This window comes from Carettochelys insculpta, chromosome 9 (genome assembly GCF_033958435.1).
Source record: "Carettochelys insculpta isolate YL-2023 chromosome 9, ASM3395843v1, whole genome shotgun sequence".
NCBI classification, from domain to species: Eukaryota; Metazoa; Chordata; order Testudines; family Carettochelyidae; genus Carettochelys; species Carettochelys insculpta.
In genome coordinates this window covers 15,746,379-15,768,262 of record NC_134145.1, presented here as the reverse complement: position 1 = coordinate 15,768,262, position 21,884 = coordinate 15,746,379, and the positions used below count along the sequence as shown (strand labels likewise).

The window sequence follows — 21,884 nt, the reverse complement described above, 5'->3', positions numbered from 1 at the left end:
CCAGTCTCTCATGAAAAACATAACCAACTGAGAACTGATATAGTCTGTGTGGAAGGATGAGCCCTGATGTTCTTCACCTGTCTGAGCTCCCTATGTTTCCTTTCTAGCCGGATGATTCCGTCTACAGCTTAGATGCAAATTAGGGCAAACATACATTCCTTTGTTCATGACAGGTCTGTTTGACCAGCTGGCTCTTCATGAATCTGAACATGTATTTTTAACATCATAGAGGGGAACTGTATCACCACACATTCTATCAGGACAATACTGTCCCAAAATTATGAATTTTCAAATGATATACTACAGCCCATACAAAGATTAGTAAAAGATGTATAGAGTCTGAGTGCAAGGATATATTCTGTAACAATACCATTCTGGATACAGCCCTTTGAAGTTTCTTGGATTAACCAGTCATCTAGGTTGAGATATATTTGAATTCTGGAATGACAATGATGGACTGTTACCATTGTCATACATTTGGTAAATGCTGTTGAGCTGAGGACAGACCTGAGGGTAGTGCTGTATCCTGTCAGAGACTATTGCATCTACAAACTGAAGACACTTTCTATGGTCCAGATCTGATGCTATGTGAAAGTAAGCACTCGGAAAATTAAGGTCAGCATACCAACCACTGGAGAAGGGATAACAGATGCAAGGGTGATTATCCCAAATTTGATTTTCTTGATTAGAGTGGCCTGTTTTCTCAAATCCAAAATGGGCCTTAGACCACTTTGATTTCTGGAAATCAGTATGTGATGGGAACAGACACCTTTCCCATTATATTGATAAGGAACCTTCCTTTATTGTTCCCAATTCCAAAAAGAGATGACTTCCTGAAGTAAAAGAGCTTTGTGAGATGATTTCCTGAAAAGTCACAGGGAAGAAGGGTTGAAGGAGGGAAGTAAAATGGATAATATATCCCTTATTCACAGTGCTGAGCTCCTATTTGTATGATGCAATTTCAGCCCATGCATGGCAAAAGAGGCATTTTTAAAAGGAGGTGCTGTTTCTACATCAGATGTAGTTGTTGTGCTGTCCTTGATCCAAATATCAAAATGACTGTTTAAATGCAGAATGGTGAGAACAGCTTGCAAATGATGAAATTGCAGCCCAACATCTAAGTAGTTTAGATCTCTCCTTTGAATGATCCTGAAGTCTGAACTGGTAGAATGAAAATCAATAGAATATCTGAGGTTTGATTTATTTTCTTTTTGTTACTGGAACATAAAACTCCCAGAGAAGACACAGTTACTTCAGTGTCTTTAAGGTGTACATGGCATAATTAATCAATCATTCAAGCAAATACTTTAGAATCTTCACATGGAAGATCTATGACTGCATTATTCGGCTCTCTTGGGATGCCCAAGCCTGTAAACAAGACTGCCTCATTGATCTGTCTGCAAGCCATGAGTGCAAAGTGGTATCTGATATACCAATGGCCACTTTAAGACAGGCCCTTCTGAGACTACTGCCAGAAACCAATCCTTGTATTATTTAGGTAACTTGCAAATCTTGCCAGTACTTTTACATATCTGGACAATAATGCTTGCTAATTTGACACCCATATTTAAAGATCTGTAGTGGTAAATTTGAGTCTCTTACATTCTTTGTCTTTCAAGGTAGGACTTTGGTGATCACTGTCATGTTTACCAAGAAGTCAGGGACAGGGTTGGTGGGGGGAAAAAAAAAAAATTCCTGCTCGGGAACTTGACACCACCTGTCTACGTCCATGGTAGTGGGCAGAAAAGAAGCTGGGGTTTGCCAAAAGGTTACAGTGGGATCTAACAGGGCTTCATTAATGGGAAGGAAAACACTTTTCAGGTCTGGAACTTATAGAATATTTAAAGCTTTTGCAGATTGTCATGCACAATTTTAGCTGTAGTCCTAACTGTAAATCTTGTGAGGTCCTGAAAGACTTTGTAGTCTCCAGGCAGTTGTGAAGATGACTCAGTAATTATGAACTCATCAGGGGAAGAAGAATGTGAAAACAAAGACGTGTAGATTCCTCCCTAGATTACGTTACCTCTTCTGGTTCAAAATTAGGTACAGCTGATGAACTGGAAGATAATGTTCCCTGATAGATACAGGCCTTGGGGAAGGTCACTTGCTCCTACACTGTGTAGTAGAGGGTGCTCTCAGGGCAGTTCAAGGGGGTCAATATGGCCAGGGCAAGTGACCATGGAATGCTGAATGATGTAGCACGTGTTAGCAGTTGTGCTGGAAACAATGTGTTGACAGTATAGTGAAAATAAATGGTGCTGAAGTTGAAGCTACTGCAATCAGTAGCATATAGTGACAAAAAGTCCAGCAGAGGGAGGAACACGAGTTCTTTTGCAGCAGGGACATCAACAGTACCCTCACTGGAGATAAGCACTTCTCAGAACATGCAAGTGGCACAGGACCCAACAGTGCCAGTGTTGTAGATATACTGGTATAGAAGGTGAAGCCACCAGACTTAATGCCTCTGTTGGAGCTGCCTCAGACAGCACTGGTCAATGCAGATGTTTATAACCAAACCCTTACTCTCATCTGACCTGGACTGTCTGTCAGCCTCTGAAGATAAGGACTGCTTTGAAGGCTTTGAGAAGGCCACAAGACAACATCATTTTTGTCCTGATTTCAGCTTTGGGAAGGGAGCAACCAGAAACACATGGAAGAACTCTACATTTCAAATAAACATACCTTTAGACAGAAGTCCCTTTACTTCTTTATTCTCAGAGGAAAAGAGGTATAAATGAAACATTTGTCCTTAACATATCCCTGGCCTAAACAAATTAGGCAACTTGTGTTCCTACCATTCACAGGGGTCATGGCCTGGCAAGTAATACAGTGTTTAAACCCTGGGGATCTCTACACAATGAAAGATGCCGAGCACCAATGAATGAGCTATCTACACTACTCTCATAACCAACTACAGTTTAACAACATAAGAGCATAAGAATGGCCATTACTGGGTCAGACCAAAGGTCCCTCTAGCTCAGCGTCCTGTCTGCTGACAGTGGCCACTGCCAGGTGCCCCAGAGGGGCACTGAAGACTGAAGACAATGTTCAAACAACTTGTCTCTTGCCATCCATCTCCAGCCTCTGACAAACTGAGTCCAGGGACACCATTCCTACCCACTGGCTAATAGCCTTTTATGGACCTAACCTCAAAGAAGAGCTAGATAAATTCATGGAACTATCTTATATTCCTAGCCTTCACAACCTCCTCTGTTGACTGTGTGCTGTGTGAAAAAGAACTTTCTATTAGTTTTAAATCTGCTACTCATTAATTTCATTTGGTGTCCTCTAGTTCTTACATTATGGGAACAAGTAAATGACTTTTCTTTCTTTACTCTCTCCACACCACTCATGATTTTATATATCTCTATCTCCTCTTTTCTAAACTGAAAAGTCACAGTCTCTTTAACCTCTCCTCTTATGGGACCCGTTCCAAACCCCTGATCATTTTAGTTGCCCTTTTCTGAACCATTTCTAATGCCAAAATATCTTTTTTGAGGTAAGGAGACCACATCTGTAAGCAGTATTCAAGATGTGGGCGTATCATAGTTTTATAAAGGGGCAGTAAAATATTCTTTGTTTTACTTTCTATCCCTTTTTTAAATAATTCCTAACATCCTACTTGCTTTTTTGACTGCTGTTGCCACTGTGTGGATGTTTCCAGAGAACTACCCACGATAACCCCAAGATCTCTTTCCTGATTAGCTGTAGCTAAATTATCCCCCATCATATTGAATGTATACTTGGGGTTATTTTTTTCAATGTGCATTACTTTACACTTATCCACATTAAAAACTTCATTTGCCTTTTTGTTGCCCAGTCACTCAGTTTGGTGAGATCTTTTTGAAGTTCTTCACACTCTGCTTTCGTCTCTACTATTTTGAACAGTTTAGTACCATCCACAACTTTAACACCTCACTACTTACCCTTTCCTGTAGATCATTTATGAAAGTGAATTTATAAATTAGTCAATACTAACTAATACTAAAATCTCTAAAAACTATATACACAAAGATTTTTGTTTTTCAGTAAAGTTAGTTAAACTGAAGCTCAGGAGTAATGGGGAACTCCAACTCTGGTCATGAGTGGTAAGAAGAACTACGACAGAGGCAGTGACCAGGATCTTTTGCCCTTGGCTCTGCATGCAAGGATGTTACAGGTGCCAGCACAACCTGCTAGTACTGCCAGTAAGAGTCTTGGACTCATATACATTGGGCACAAATGGACCTTCAGTGGCCTGTATACATGCACAACCACTCAAAGGACAACTGTAACTATAACATTACAGCTGTGTCTACACGTGCACGCTACTTCAAAGTAGCGGCACTAACTTCGAAATAGCGCCCGTCGCGGCTACACGCATCGGGCGCTATTTCGAAGTTAACTTCGACGTTAGGCGGCGAGACGTCGAAGTCGCTAACCTCATGAGGGGATCAGAATAGCGCCCTACTTCGACGTTCAACGTCGAAGTAGGGACCGTGTAGACGATCCACGTCCCGCAACGTCGAAATTGCTGGGTCCTCCATGGCGGCCATCAGCTGGGGGGTTGAGAGATGCTCTCTCTCCAGCCCCTGCGGGGCTCTCTGGTCACCGTGGGCAGCAGCCCTTAGCCCAGGGCTTCTGGCTGCTTCTGCGGCAGCTGGGGATCCATGCTGCAGGCACAGGGTCTGCAACCAGTTGTCAGCTCTGTGTATCTTGTGTTGTTTAGTGCAACTGTGTCTGGGAGGGGCCCTTTAAGGGAGCGGCTTGCTGTTGAGTCCTCCCTGTGACCCTGTCTGCAGCTGTGCCTGGCACCCTTATTTCGATGTGTGCTACTTTGGCGTGTAGACGTACCCTCGCAGCACCTATTTCGATGTGGTGCCACGCAACGTCGAAGTTGAACATCGACGTTGCCAGCCCTGGAGGACGTGTAGATGTTATTCATCGAAATAGCCTATTTCGATGTTGCTACATCGAAATAAGCTATTTCGATGTTGGCTTCATGTGTAGACGTAGCCTACAATAGCTAAAGAGTCTCTGATGATGGGAAGGCAGGGTGGTTTGGTGCAAGCTTAAACAAAGGCATGCAGCCTTCCAATCAGTGAGGCTAGTTCCAGACTCAGACACTGATTTTCAGAATGTTGAAACTTACACATGTATGCTGAAAAACTGGGGGATCAATATAAACAACACTTGAAGGAGAACATGTGCATTCACCATGTTTGCCTAACACACTGCTTTTCAAGGAATCTCAGAACAGTGAATGCCACTGGCCATTACCTATATCCCCCAGCTAACCCCTCTCCAACACATCATCAAGGATCTACAAACTTACACGATGATCTCTTGTTCTTACAGACCTTGGAAAGAAGGCCAGCCTTTGCTTACAGAGAGCTCCCCAACATGAGAAACATATGCACTGCCAACCACACACCTCTACAACAGAAACACTAACCCAGGAACCAATTCTTGCAACAAACCCTATCGCCAACTCTGTCCACATATCTACCTTAGTGATACAATTATAGGCTTTATCCACATCAGCCATACTAACAAGGACTTGTTCACCTACACATCTACTAATGTGATGTGTCTTCATGTGCCAGCAATGCCACTCTGACATGTACACTGGACAAACCGGATTATCTATGAAAAAGAATGATTGGGCACAAATCAGACACCAAGAATGGCAACATCCGAAAACCAACAGGTGAGCACTTTAATCTCCCTGGATACATCATTATAGACTTGAAAGTTACCATCTATTAACAAAAAACAAACAAACAAAAAAAAGCAAATTTGACACCATCAGAATGGGTGTGAATAAGGACTGGGAATGCTTCTCTCATTACAGTAAGTAATTTTCCCCCGTAGGTATTCTCACCTTCCTATCACTATTGGAAGTGGGCCACATCCTTCCTGACTGAATTAGTCTCATTAACGCTGATGTAGTACTCACAGAGATGGATGAATTTCTCTCTCCCACTGCTATCTGATTCTTCACTTCATGCATCTGACAAAGTGAGCTGCTGCTCATGAATGCTTATCATCATCATCATCATCAATAACCGGGGGCTCAGTGCCCGTTGGTGTCTGATGCCTCTCTCACTATTTCCTTCCATCTTTCCCTATCCAGTGCAGAGTGGCTTAGTTTCTGTAGACTAGCTCCACAGCAATCTACTACATCATCTATCCATTCTCTGTGGGGTCTGCCTCTCCTATTCAAAATATCCGTTATGCCAAATACTAGGGTCTTGATTTTTCATTCGTCGTTCATTCTGTAAATATGTTCAAATAGTTGTAGCTTCCGTTTTATAACCTTCTGCAGCAGGTTCTTTTTTGGCTGTATCTTCCTATATAATTCCTCATTGGTGACCTTCTGCATCCATCCTATTCTCAAAATCTTTCTATAACAACTCCTTTCAAATGCCAATATTCTTCTTTTTGAATCTTTCATTATCACCCATGTCTCACATCCAAAAAACATGCTGCTGAATACACACGTTTTCAAGACGCCCAGCTTTGTTCTTAAGCTAATTGCTTTGCTTTTCCAGATCTTACCCGTCGCCTTCAAACTCGCTCTTGCTTTCGCTATGCTAGTCGCTATTTCCTTCTTACAGTCTAGATCATATGTTATGTTGCTCCCCAGATATGAACTTCTCTACATTTTCTAGTTCAATGCCATCCACGCTGATCTTCCTTCCTATTTCCTTATCTCCAAATACCATTGTTTTTGTTTTATCGATGTTCATAATCAGTCCATACCGCTTCCCTTCTTCGTTTAACACCCACACCATTTTCGCTAGCTTCTCCTCATCTTCCTCAATGATAACTATATCATCTGTGAACCTCAAGTTGTTAATTCTTTTCCCGTGCACAGATATCCCTTCTACCTCTTCCTTATCTTGTCCATCGCTCTCTCCAGATGTGCGATGAAGATACTTGGTGATATTGGATCTCTTGTCTCGTACCTCTACTTGTTTTAACCAACTTCCCAACTCCCCACATGTTCTCACCGCTGTCTCCACATTATCATTGATATCTTTCAACAACTGTATTAGTCTGCTATCCACTCTGTATGAGTCCAACACTGCCCAAGTCACTTTCTGATCTATACTGTCAAATGCCTTTTGAAAAAAATCGATGAAGCAAGTGTATATGTTTTTGTTCTTTCGTCGAGCTTTCTCCGCTATCAGTCTTAGTGCCAATATCTGCTGTATGATACTTCTATCTTTTCTGAACCCTGACTGCTCATCTGCTATATGTTCTATCTGCAACCTTAATCTCTCAGTCAATATCATCATCAGCATCTTACCAAGATGACTCGTTAGGGCAATTGTTCCGTAGTTCTTGCACTCCAATGTACTTCCTTTCTTGGGTATTGTCACTAGCACAGATCTTGTCCATTCCTTAGGTGCCTTCCCTTCTTTCCATGCTATATTACATAGTCGGTGTATTTCCTGAATCATGCTTTCTCCGCCATATTTGATCATCCCTCCTGCGATCTCATCATTTCCAGAGCTCTTGTTGTTCTGTAGTCGTTCACTTCTTTTCCTACTTCCTTCTTTGAAATATCACTCTTGCTCTCGATGCTTGGGGGAGATCTCTTTCAATTCTTGAATCCGTCTCTCTGACACACACTGGTCCAATTGTGCTTTGTATAGATCAGTGCAATATCTCATCCATCACTGCATGATCTTCTCCCTGTTCATGAGAACTTCTTCGTCTTTGATCGCCATCTGCTTCAGTTGCCATTTCCTATTAATATTCCTAATTGTTTTATACACCTCCCTGGTCTTACATTCGCTGTAATACCTCTCAGTATCTCCAGACTGCGTCTCATCCTTTCTGGCTGCTTTCCTTACCTCATTGCATTTCATCCTATATTGCTGTTCTGCCATCTCAGAAACATCTCTTCTGATCTTCAACGCTCTTTTCTCTTGAACCAACTTCAGTGTCTTGTGGGTAATCCACTTCTTATTGATCTTTTCTTCTTCTGGAACAGTCTGCTCAATTGCCTCTTCTATAGCGACGGCTATCCCTGTGACTCTCTTATCTAAGTCTTTCTCTGTGGCTATATTCTTAATCTTCTCTTTGAGCACTGTTCTGTATGCATTCCCTGTTTCTTTCTCACATAGCTTCGCCACATCTCTTTTTTTCTTCAACTGTGTCTTACATTTTCTTTTGAGTTTTATCTTGATGTTTGCAAATCACTAGACTGTGGTCTGAGTCTATATCCGCTCCTTGGAAAGTTCAGCACTGCTGTAGTGATGTTATCCATCTTCTTCTTATCAAAATCATATCTACCATGTTCTTGGACTTCCCATCATTCGATCGCCGTGTCCACTTCTTACAGTCCTTTTGTTGGAATTTCATGTTGCAAATCACCATCTCATGCTCTGTGGCAAACTAACAGTTTTGCACCTCGTTAGTTTCTTTCTCCATATCCAAACCTTCCCATGACTCTCTCCCAACCTTCATTATCTGTTCCAACCTTCACATTCCAATCTCCTCCAATGATCAACACATCTTTCTTTGGTATCTCCTCCACCATCTTTGTCAAGTCTTTATAAAATAGGTCAATCTCTTCCTCCGTACTGTCCGACGTGGGTGCATACATCTGAATGACTGATATGTTGAATGGTTTTGCTTCGAATTGTGCGACCATCATTCTTGCACTCACCGGTTTGTATCCTAATAATGCTCTTCTAGCTGTTTTGCTAAGAAGGAATCCAACTCCTGCTTCACGCTTCGTTTCGTTTCCTGACCAAATGACTTCGCAACCGCATATCTCTCCTGATCCCGTCCAATGCATCTCTGCCAGTCCAAGTATATCACATCGATCTCTCTCCATTTCCTTCCAAAGCAGCTCTAATTTTCCAGTTGCTCAAAGCATTTGGACGTCCCATGTTCCAATGGATAGCATATGTGTTAGGCGTAATTTTCTTTCGGTAGCCAATTTATCGACCCAACCCCAATCGCTCGATTGGTATCGCGGAGCTTGTTTATCCGGGCGATGTCCAAGGTGGCATCTTTTAACATTTGGTTGTACTGGCATCAGATTTCATTCGTACTGTTGTTTGACTCTCAGCGCATCAACACACATCTAACCAACCCCCTTCCTTCATCCAGGCTTGGGACTGGCATGTAACTCTCAGTGGCTTCATGGTGGAGTCCCAAGCCTGGACGAAGGAGGAGGGTTGGTCAGATGTGTGTCAATGTGCTGACCGTCAAACAACAATACGAATGAAATCTGATGCCAGTACAACCAAATGAATGCTTATGCCCTAATGAGTTTATTAATTTTTAAAGGTATCATAAGATTAATTTTTTGTACAGAAACAGACTAACACAGCTAGAAAAGACTATCACAATGAAGCACAGCTGCCAAGTTTTGTGCAGACACTGTTTGCAACTGTTCCTGAGCAAATCTGCACATAATCAAACTTGAGCTTGCGGTCAACACACTGCACCAAGAAACAGTGGAGAAAGGACATGGAGCTACACAAACCTTGGCAGCTTTGGCTGGTATATGTGAGTGCTGGAGTACTGAAAGAGCAGGGGATTGCAAGGTATTGGGTTTGCAGAGCTGCTATTAAGGAAGTGGAGCAAACACAGTGTAGTCGGCTGCAGGAACACAGGACTTTTGACTCAGTGGAGGTTGATCCTGCTTGAAGCAGGGGGCTGGACTAGATGACCTCCTGAGGTCCCTTCCAGCCCTATGATTCTGTGATTCTGCGATAGGAGGAAGAGGAAAGTTAGAGGGATCATTGTTCCCTCTGTTTGAGGGGCTGAGAACCACTGCCCATCGTGGAACTTGTTTCTGACTGAAATCCAGCAAGGTGAGAAAGGAGAGAAAAGACTACTCAGCATTTCAGCAGTGCATCTGGTGATCAAAAGGAAGAGAGTTTCTGCAGCTCAAACAGAAGTGTGAATTCAGGCGCCATAAGCCTGTAAAATGAGTGACTACCACACAACATGTGACAGGCCAGGGAGCCCTGATGAGGTGACCAAAGGACAGAATGGTAGTTTTAACTCTTAATTTCCCATCTTGGAAATAAGCCTGGCCTTTAATATTCCTTATGTTTATTTACTGCTTATATAAAAAAAAAAAAAACTTAAAAATTACAGGTTAGTTTCTTTTTTGATTGCATATATATATATATATATATATATATATATATATATATAAGGTAGTTTTACTTACATATGTGCTTCTAATTTCTCCTTCAGCTTGCTGGACTACAAAGGTAAGATAATTAAAAATGAATTTAGATATATAATCCATAAAATTAAAATACTACTGTAGGTACACATACTAACGGGAGCTCCAATTTGTACAAAAGAGTTTTTTAAAAAGTTTTAATTCTCAGATACTTGTACTATGTGTATCTTATTGTGCAATTCAGAAGTGCAATAGTTTCTATGCCTTCAGATAATTTTATTCATGTTCTTTGTATCACTCCCTGACATTCTGGATTTTACAGTATACTTGCTATAGAATCATTTGGCAGAGAAAGTAGAAAAACTGAGACAGAGGAGGCAGAAAGCAGGAAACAAGGAATACATGATTATAAAGGGAGAGTCCAAATTTTTTTCATTCATTAACTTGACTTCTCAATTTAGACTCCTAGAACTTCTAGAAAGTTAAAATAGGTTTATTTCAAAACACATAGTGCATATTTGTAATATTTCCCTCTGACACTGTTATAACAAAAGATAAAAAAAAAAAATTGCTCCCCCTACCAAAACAAATGAAGTGCAAATGAAGCCAATTCAAAGGATTTCCACCTAAATTTTTTGTGTCCCTCAGTATATGAAAAGACTAATTTTGGTCTTCACTGTTTACTTGGGAGAACTGTAATCTCAATAACCTGACATGACTTTCAGCTTTAAAATAGTAATGCTAAAGTAATTAACTTAAAAAAAAAAGAACAGTAGTCAATTACATTATTTACAAGGGTTATTTACAAGCAATATAGATCTTCCCAGATTCTGCACCCAGTAGAATTTGGGGACAGAACTGCTGGTTCTTCCACAGAAAGAAAACCTCCCCTACCCAAACGGGAAAAAAATTCCAGAGGAAATCCTGTAAGTACAAATTAAAAATTAGTCACTTGATTAGGCTTATTCTGGAATTGGGAATTCTTTTGACTGATTAAAGCCTGACACTCAAACAGAAAACAAAAATGTAAAAAACCACACACCCAACAAATGCAGTGGTTTGTGTTATAATTTTCACTATTACAATCTCTTGGGCCAGTGGTAGGCAATGAGTGATCCACAAGCCAGAAGCAGTTTGCCCACCTTAGCCCCAGACTATAAGTGGCAATCTGCAGCCAACGGGATCCGCAAGTTGCCATACCTGTGGACCCGCAGGTAAATAAATAAAGTACTGGCAGCCCACGAGGGGCTAACCCTGATGAACCACGTCTGGCCTATTGCCCACCTGTGTGTTAGATTTAAAAAAAAACCTACAAACCACAGCATTGATGTCACTACAATTGTTGTCAATTCCAGCAGGACTGAAAGGGAGAAGGGGCAGAATTCTGATTACAGTAAACCCTCAAAATACGTGGCTTCAAGTTGCAGGTAATTCTCTTTAAATGCCAGCTAAGCACAATTTGAAACTGCTATGTGGCTCTCAAGCCTGCCTAGCTGCCCACAGCTGCAGGCAGGTAGGCAGGCTCCAAGTCCCTTCTCCCTGCCCTCCACCAGCCACACAGCTGTCAGGCTCACAGCCGCGTGGCTGGGGGAAGGCATGGAGAAGCAGGCAGGAAATTGACCAGCCCTGGTGGGCTGTTCAGTTTCCCAAGTTCTACAAGCGGCGGGGACCTGGGAACCAAGCGACAGCCTGGTTTCCAGCTCCCCACCCTGACTCATGTGAAACTTTGAGTTACTTGGGGGTTGCAGGAATGCAACCCCTGCCTAACTTGAGGTTTTACTGTACATTTAAAGAATGTCAGACTAAAATACAAGGATTTTGAGAACTGATAATAGGTCCACCAGCATTCACTTACCTCTTGAGTCTTGGATCCTTGCTCCTGCAAAGTCTTTTGGAGATCCTCAATCTGTTGCTGCAGCTCTCCAATACGCTCATTGCTTAGCCTGTTAAGATGTAAAAGAAGTCAGTCACCCATTCATTTTTAAATAATCAGTATATATAGAGTGAAGTTATGGCCTACAATTCTTCAGTAGGGTTGCAAAAATGGTAATGTCTGTAATCAATATGTATTTTGTTTGTGTACCAGTCCTAATCATCATTCACTTTTGGGGTGAGACAATGCAAACAAAATTTCAATTCCATTAGAAACCCCCAAACCTTTGCAAACGTAAAAGAGAGGGTTTAAGACTGGAACATTTTTTAAATGGACTACATATAGTCTCCGATTTATGGATTTCAAAAACATTCTCAGGTTTTCAGCAAAACTCTTACAATTTTTAGAAACTTAAACTATTCCTAAATTGTAATAGCCTGAGATCAACTGCATTGTGGCATTCCTTAGCCAGTGGAGAAATTCATAGGAACACAACTCTGGTCCCCCTGCCCAAAGATGTAGTTTTAACAATGTAAAATTATAGTGAGCAATTTTCTTCACCCACTCTAGACCTAACAAGAATCACCTACAGATGATTCCTAAGAACTATTCCTTCCAAATTGCACCAAAGCATGGAGCAGCCCTGTTTGGGCTGCTGACATCTCTTCTGAGGGTTTACTCCTTGTTTTCTTTGGTTTCTTCATCCCTTTGTCTTTGCAATGACTACATCAATGTTTCCATTAGCAATGGGATGACTTAGTGGGGGTTGATCCTGCTTGAAGCAGGGGGCTGGACTAAATGACCTCCTGAGGTCCCTTCCAGCCCTATGATTCTGTGAAAAGGACAGAACAACTGGTTCCCTTCAGCTAGTGCTGGATCAGCAAGGCAAGCCTCACTGCCTCTCTTCTAAAATTGCAGTCCTGAGATTATTCTCTGAAGTGTGATTAGTTGCTTTTTTGTCTGACTGGTGCCTACTCGAAAGGCTATGTCTACACTACAGAGTTTTGTTGACAAAAACTGTGGAGCATTCACATTCCCAAGGTGTTCTGTTGAAAGTAAATTGTCAGAATACGGCACTTCTGTTGACAGCATTCTGCCGCTCCCCCATGAGACAGAACGCCTCTGTCAACAGAATCTGCCAACAGAAAAACAGTCTGGACGTTTCCAGGGGCCCTCTGTTGACAGACAGGGCTTCCAGGATACTGGGCAGCCCTGTCTGCTGTGCTTTCGGTCAGCTGTTTTGTCAAGAGACTGGCCACTCTCTGTCGACAGAGCGGACCACTCTGTTGATCCACTCTGAAGTCTGGCTGTAATCTGTCAACAGTTTTGTCAGAAGATATCTTCCAACAGAAACAGTTGTTGACAGATCGCTCTAGTGTAGACATAGCCAAACTGTTCTCATATTTTAAAAGAAGATTTACAAAAACAAATAAATAAAACAAATCACCTTTTTTCTGTTTCCAGTTCATTCATCATCCTATGCTTTTGCTCTAGCTGGTCTTGGAGTTCTGCAATACGTTCATTTTCTGAACCCTCTTGTTGCAAGAGAAGCATCTTGTTTTCATGCTGTAGTCGAATAAACATTTCTCTAAGGGTCAAAAACAAAAAGTATCCATTCTGTGAAGAGTTTATATAAATAGTTATTTATTAACTAAAAATAAAGTAATTTTGAAGAAGAGGTGCCACTACAGTTCACTACACACACAGCACACTGAATGTTCTTCAGTAAACCAAGTTCCATAATATACAAATAGTTTCTGTAGAACACAAAATGCAGTGGATTTCACTACAAAGGGAACACACCCTCAAACAAATATGCATATTTTAATTGAAGATAATTGACAAAAAATAATAAAACAATTCATCTGGATGTGATTAACATATTCCTATTAAAACAATATTAATATTGCAAAATCAAGTTTCAAAAGTTAGGAAATGCTAGAATTTAGATCACCTGGGCAATCTTAACTCAGCCCCCTTATCTGTAGGCATTATAATGCAGCCTATTTAGATGGCCACATAATATTTTTTCAACTGGGTCATAGCATTCTAGGTTTGTTTTAAAAAGCAAACCCAAAAAAACCAAATTCCATTGTGTGGTGTTATAATGATTCCCTCATAAGTTGTTAGCAGAGTTGCATCCTCTAGATCCAACACACTCATGCCTCTCTGTCAGTTCAGCTAACAGAGTAACTGATAGCATATGTGGTAAGAGGGGGATAAGACACACTTTGTCAATGAGTTCCTTAACTATTTGCTTTCAATAAAGGGTGTGGTAAGTCTCAGGAGTCCTGGGTTCCACTTCAGGCCTAGGAAGGGAGTGTCCACTTGTGAGTCGACTTCTGACAATCCCCAAAGTCTGGACTCTCTTTCACCTATCCCAGCCCCATTCTCCTTGATTTCACCCTCCCAGTGCTGTCTTGGGCTTCTCATCCTACTCCCAGTCTCTTGACCCAGGCAGCCCTACTATCCCCCCTTGTATTGTACTCCCCCCAGCTCTGTTCTTGGAAACCGAAGAACTTAAAAAAAAAACACAACACTGTGGCCGACACCTGCATACAAAGTTTCAGTTACATTGGTTAAAATTGGCCAGCAGAAAACAGGGTCTTATAATAGGAAGTGTTGAGTAACCTTAATAAAAGTGGTGTTGTCAACCCTGCCTACTAGGCTACTTCTAAATATCTTCAAAACATTCTTTCAATTCTTCTGTGAGAAGAAAACATATTTACTGTAGTATTAGTAAGACATACACCACATCAGGGCTGAATCTGCACTCTGCAAGTGTCGTGTGATTACCTATCCTTGGTTCAGCCAGACTTTCCATGTTACCATGACAAGTTCTTAATCACTCTGCTTTAGTTTCTTCCGCTGCAAAATGAGGATATCATCCTACTTTATATAGTGTGTTGTGTGGGTTAATTTAATGTCTGTAAAGCATTTTAGGAGTATCTTCCCTATAAGGCTGTCTAATTGCTAGGTGGTATTGCTAACAAGTAATCTCCAAACTTTTATAGTTTTCAGTTGAAAAGATGTAAATTGCTCAACAAGCTGTTTGAGACACTGAGAAGGATATTGCAAGAGAAGGATATTGCTCCTTACCTGTACTCCACCGGTAGAATTTCAGCAGCAAGATTTTCATGACTTTTTACAGCAGATGCATCTGAAAAGGCATGACAAATTGATAAAATTCACTCACAGGTAACATGTCAATATAGTTAAAGGAAAACATCGAGAAAGTACCTGCTTGATTCAGGTGATCCTGTTGCATCTGAGAACACCGGAGCTCTTCATTTGTTTCTTTTAGAGCATCACGCTGCACTATAAGTCTCTAAGTAAAGATCAAAGCACATTTACAGTGGAAATAATACAAAAAAATTTCACATTGGCATATCACATTAGGAATGAAAGATCTATCACCTGTAACACTGTTTTTAGGAGATGAGCTAAATGTTGAAGGCTTCTGATAATATACCCCTAGTGCTGACCTATCAATTACCAAGTTACAAAAATCAGAATATTAAAACAACTATATGTAATTTCAAGTGCAAAGTCTAATCTCTATGATAGTATTTCTGATGCCTAAGAGCAACCCAGAAATTATTCTTCAGATGACCACAGTGAAAAATTCCGGTCAGGTCAGCACACAAAAAAACCTGAGACACACTCTAGTTTGAGTAAACAAGAAGTAGACTTACTTCTTTTTCTTTTAATAAAGCTTCATGCTTTTCTTCAAGTCGCTTCAGTTCAAATGCTAATGTATCGGCTCTTTTGGACTCCTCAGAAAGTCTGTTATGAAGCTCCTGGACCTTGCATAATAATGACATACGTGATATATTTAGCAAGTGTACTAAGATTTTACCAATACATCTTTTTTAAATGCTGGCACACTTATGGGTGGGGAAAAGGGAGATGGGATTAAGAGGAGGAGGAAGATCATGTTCAAGAAGTTCTTATTCACATGGTCTCAGAAACCTAATAAAGTAGATTTTTATGGTTGCTGTAATCTAGTCAGAGCTGACATGTTACCCCACTGAATGCAAATCAACATACATGGTTCATATTGGCCAGCAGCGTTTTTTCCCCTTAAAGACATGTAGGAATTCTGATGACTAGTTTGGAATATACAGAAGCAAATTGTTGTGCACTTCCAAAAATGAATATGAGATAGTTAAAGAAGAATTTTTAAAATCACTAAGACAATATATCATACCTAGAGGATGTCAGCAACACACTAAACAAAAAACAAGATACGTGATCAACACTTCACTCAGTGAACTGATGGGTTGCACACTGTGCCTGAACTGCAGGACAAAAAAAATGAGCTTAGTTAAGCCAACTGGTTAGAGTTTGGAAGGGAAAAGGGGAGACAGAGAATATACTTCAGAGCTGAAAGTTTCCTTACAAAGTCTTGACACCAGCCTCAACAATTGTTACATCAAGCAGCCCAATTATTTTCAGTCAACTGTGATTATATTTAATAAAAATACACCAGAAAATAGTTTAAAAGATGAGTATAACTGGTTGCCTTACTTGTCTTTTGTATGTTTCCAGCTGCGCACGAGCTGCATTTGCCTTCTTTAGTTCTTCCTCTAGGCTGACTGTATTGTGCATATACATCATGTTTGTGTCTTGCAGAGACTTCACCTGTCGGCGGAAGTCATTCAAGTCCTCCAGTTTTTTACGATACACTTCAACTGTTGACTCCAGTTTATTTGCCTTATCTGCAAAAGTTCTACAAGAATAAATACAAAGTATGAAAACAGTAAGATGTATTTTTCACACAAACAGACTAGAACCAAAGAGCTCAATAAGTTTTGCCTCAATCTGTTAAGCATGGATCCAATTATCTTAGAATGGAAAATGCACGCATGTATCTAAGGCTACAGCTATGTCCTCGATGTAAAATGAAATGATTATTTAAATTATTTTTAGCCGTGGGATTGATACAGACTTATACATACCATGTTTAGTTTTAAAAGTAGTCATTATGGAGGTTCAGGACCACAAAACTGTGTTGATACATGCTTTTGTAGACAAAGACAGTATATTAAATGGTCCCATACATTCATGATGGTGTTGGAGTTAATACAAATGAAATATGCCCTGGGCTACAAACTGATCTTGCAGCTGAGAAAGCCTGCAAAATACTGGTCCTTCCATCTAGGAGGAATAGGTACAACGGTATTGTAGACTACTACACAGACATGTTTTGAGATCATTATCCTAAAGGTATTTTTGCCAGGAAGCATGACCAAGGGAGAAAAATTGCTCAGTTCCTTTTAAAGGGTATGTAAGAGGCAGAAAACTCTCTGTCCAAATTTTGATACAAAAATGGATCTTCATTTCACTGGCATAAAAAAGTTATTAATAAACCTTTAAACTAAATATTGAGTCACTTTACTGTCCAGCAACTTACAAAATTAAAAGTTAGCACAGGAATAATTCCAAAATCCAGTTTCCTATACTTAACCTGATGCTCTTCTATGAACACTGATGTAAGATTGAAATATATTTTATTCTATATTAAATTACCGATTACAACTGTAAGAGTGACTTTACATGGTTATACTTCTAGAAATAAGTTAGGCCCATATTTACTTCCTTTACTTTTTAATAACCAGTTTAATTTACACATGTTGAACTGAACTCACTATGATGAATTCTCATCATGTTTGTGTTTTGTGTCTACTTAGTTTCATAATCCTGAACATACAGTCTAACTAAAACACTGATGCAGGTAATTAAGTTTCATTTTCACTTGATTTGAGACATACATTTGGACAATTACCTTTCTTCTATATTAAAAAAGTGGGCTTTTCCCAATAAAAATCTCCTGTTCGTGATCAAGTCCATTATGACTGCAACATTCTCATTTCCTGGGGTGTTTTGTTTGCTGTGCCAGGAGAGGCAAGGTTATATCTTTTAGTTCTGCTCCATGAGGGACTTTTTTGCAGAATGATTCATTGATAAGCACAGTAATTATTGTGGCCATAAACTTACATTTCACCTTCCATTTTTATTTTTCATTCTGGTCCTTTTTTCCATTTAGTTTTGAGTTTGTGTCAGGTAAGATATAAACTGTGTAATTTTATATAGAAACGTCTACTTTTAAGTATGGAGACTTGGCATTATCATTCAGAATATTCAGGCTGAAAATCAACTGTATCTGCTACATACCTAAGAACGTCAATTTCATCTTTTAGAGCCCTAGATTCTTCTGCCAAACTGGTCAACTCATCATTCCTATGCTGTAGTTCAATCAGTTGTTTCTCCAGATCTTCACAGTGAACACGATAATCATCCTTTGCAGCTTCAAGCCTTTTGTAAACAAGAAGCTGTTAAAAAAATATATTTTCTTTTCTATCTTTTGTTCGCATAGCTAATATGATCCACCTTCTATTGAAACAATACATAAATGTAGCAGACACAGAATAAAAAAAAGGTAGTTAAAGCCTGGAAAAGCCTAAGAAAGTATTGTCACTAGTGTTGTTTGCTACAAATATATTGTATCATATGAACAGAAATACTATTTTACTGTGTTAATATTTTATTTAAAGGAATGTCTGGTTCACTTCTAAACTACTATAAAAGACAGCACAAATCACTTAGACCAGATAGTTTTTTTTAAAAAACACAAATTACCACAGGAAACATGTGATTCAGTTCTTATCCTTTGTCCTTCCTTCTTCTCTCTCTCCCCTGTCTCATTAGAGCCACAATACTTTTAAAAAATGTTGGAAGGAAAAAGATCAATGATCTCGATGATCATTCAAAATGGAAGAAGTTTAAGGGAAAACTAATTTTAAAAATAGAGTTTATATTAATTCAATGACTAGGCAGAAGCTTAAGGAAAATGAACCAAGAAGGAAAATCCTGCATATTTAGAAGAAACTCCCAACAAAACTCTGAAGGGGGAGTAAATAAAGTTGCAAGTTTTTCATACCTGAAGTTTTCTTCTTGGAGTTGTTCTAGCTGCAGCTGCGCATGGAAATACTTTTTTGCAACAACACTATTTGGATCATCGAGAGATCCATCTAACTGATCTAATCTGTCATTCATGACCTCATTTTCAGACATTAAGCTGTTTTTTTCATCTTGAAGGGCAGCCACCTAGGGTATATAGCACAACATCAAATGTATAGATCCAATCCAATTGTCAAGAAGAACCCAAAACAACAGATAATAAGATGCCACCCAATAATTAGTTTGTTACATAAAAGTCAAGCATTTGTAAAATTCAGGAAGTGATTTATAAAATATCCTTAAGTGTCCAGCTACTTTAGAGTATGAAACTCGTCAAACAAGGAAGTGTGTGCCCTTTTGTTTTATAAATGAAAACCATCTTTTAGAGCATGCAGCATAGTAATAAAGACAAGTGGACAATTGATATTTCCAGATGATATGAAAACAAAAGAAAACAAATATGATTAGTTCAATAGAACAATGCTCACAAAACTGAACAGAAACAATAATAGCAGGATGAAGAGTACTTGCCATTTGGCTTATGTACTACAACAAAAAGCAGAGTGGCACTGGCTAGCATGTGAATGAGCACTGTCGTACATTCAGCCATGGATGGTTGTGAAAAGCAAGTCCAAGAGCCATAAGCTAATAAACACACACAAACCCCTAGGCAGCATCAGACAGTGCATGCATTTTTGCCGTTACTGAACTAATTTGGTTTTCAAAGTGTTCGCAGCTAAGCAAGTGGGAACACAACATTATACTAAGTTGTTAAGTATATTAAACAGCCACAAAAGGGGCAAGGATTAAAAGGACGGAGCCCTTAAGCTCCTTCTAGTGAAATTTGTGTTAATTTAATACTTCATCAAACATCACAGCATGTAGCATGTGTTAGTTAACTGGCACTTAAACAGTAGTATGTGCTCTTTAGGTTATGTTTTCCTCAATCACAAAGGAAACCTACCTTTCTTATATTCTTGGAAAATATCAAGGATGACTGAGACCTTATAAGTGAATTTATTAAGAATTAGTTTGAATTACAGCTGGCAGTCATTATGACTTTTAATACTTATGCAGCATATTATGGTGGCAATATTTAATAAGATGTATCGTTAACATAATCCAACTAATGAGATATTAAATTTTTTTTATTTGTGATAAAATTACAATTTCATTACCTATAATCAAATAGATTTAAAAGAAGAAACCAATAGCATCCGCTCAGCACTTCTCTAAGTATTTGATGCCTTTACGGTCCCACTCTATGAATCTCCAGGAAGCCAATTTACTTATATTTTTGGAACTAGAGAACACCTGTGCCTTACCTGTCTTATTACTCCCTGGACAAGGTCTAATCTGTCCTAATTATGGAGACAGTATTGCACTTTTAGAAGCAGGATGTTTATTAACTGAATGTGTAATTTCTTTCACCCTCATTTCAAAGTGACACTGAATGACACTGGTATGGAAATGAAGCAGGAGAGAGCCAAATATATTATGCTGAAAACACGGTGAATGACTGGATGATGAAATTAACCAATATATATTGTGTAACTTCAAATATATGGACATCAATTTTACAAAATATACTTTTCCTTAGTTACCATTTGTACATTCATGCTTAACTGTACTACAGGAAAAGCTGTTATTCCAAATCTTGGGGGACTGTGCGATGTGGGTTAAACCAAATATTCTGTAAACTGAGAGTTATGTTTTACAAAAGGTATACCGATTTTCAAAGAACTGGAATACACTACAATGAATAAAGAATAAAATAGTATACAGGTACTCACTAATCTAGTAGTAATTGTGCACTGCAAAGTGGTTGGTTTCTTGACATACTTAGGTGTATACAAGTAACATTTTCTATACAGCAGATTATTTTATGACACTGTACATCACTATGGGCAGCACACAGCATACACACAGATGATTAAAGATACACCTAACATTAAAACTATCCTGAACATAACTTAATATTTCTTTGATAATTCAGACGGCACATCAGGATCCTGCAGTGCCTCAGGGTTATCATTACCAACATAAATTACCACTGCAGATTTATAACTTGTAGGATATTTGGCAAAATTGTAATGACCCTATGACATACCCTGGACACTTTTCCTGAATAAATCCCCGATTTCAGCTTGCTTACTTGTCTTCTGCCTCTTTTGCGTAAGAGTGTGAATATGCAGTTGCATAATGTGCTGGGCAGTATACTAGTCCCAGTTACTAGACTGAAGATTGTTAATTGATCCTTCTGGTTAAATGAGCGCCAGATAACAGCACTCTTACTGTATTTTTAACAGCTACTCCTGTTCATGATACACAAAGAGGATAATGTGCCCAGACTGGTGTGAACTATCAAGCTAACTGCCCTAAAAAGAAGCCCCTAAGGTCAGTGTGGTAGTTCTGACATTATGGATGCATAAGAGACATCACAGCAGACTCTGAAAGGGCAATTTGAGATTGAGGCTGAAATGGCTGGCATAAAGTCTAAAAATCTTTCCTTGTCCTTGCTATTTGGTAAATTCAGCATAATCATACATTTATAATAGGTGCAACTACAAGAAAACATTTACAACAACACTTCAGGACAAGCAAGTGGATAAAATGTCAAACTGAGTAAAAACACATTTTTAGGTTGAAAATTTTTATATCAAGTTTCAGAAATATACATCCATGAAAGTTTGTTTTTAGAAACAGGGCTTGCACGGGGAACCTTAAATATCAGATAGAGATTGGGGATTCTATCAAGTAGGGGAAAAGGATTATCTCAACTCAGCATGACTTTACCGATTTGTAAGTTGAACTTAATACCAACATACAGAAAATTGTTAAACTATGCCCCATACTGACACTGCATTCAAGTGAGAAAAAAAGTTACTTGATTACAGACTTTTT

At 39.3% G+C, this 21,884-nt stretch overlaps 1 protein-coding gene across 1 annotated transcript in view; it reads right to left on the bottom strand.

The window, feature by feature from the left end:
• HOOK1 (hook microtubule tethering protein 1) overlaps positions 1 to 21,884 on the bottom strand; it is a 56,089-nt gene that overhangs the window by 11,637 nt on the left and 22,568 nt on the right. The window contains exons 9-17 of the mRNA XM_075002241.1: positions 18,961 to 19,127; positions 18,195 to 18,335; positions 16,548 to 16,749; positions 15,713 to 15,823; positions 15,258 to 15,345; positions 15,117 to 15,177; positions 13,465 to 13,605; positions 12,000 to 12,087; positions 10,187 to 10,221 (exon numbers count right to left, since the gene is read on the bottom strand). Coding sequence (XP_074858342.1) covers positions 10,187 to 10,221; positions 12,000 to 12,087; positions 13,465 to 13,605; positions 15,117 to 15,177; positions 15,258 to 15,345; positions 15,713 to 15,823; positions 16,548 to 16,749; positions 18,195 to 18,335; positions 18,961 to 19,127 — 1,034 coding nt within the window. The remainder of the gene's footprint in view (positions 1 to 10,186; positions 10,222 to 11,999; positions 12,088 to 13,464; positions 13,606 to 15,116; positions 15,178 to 15,257; positions 15,346 to 15,712; positions 15,824 to 16,547; positions 16,750 to 18,194; positions 18,336 to 18,960; positions 19,128 to 21,884) is intronic.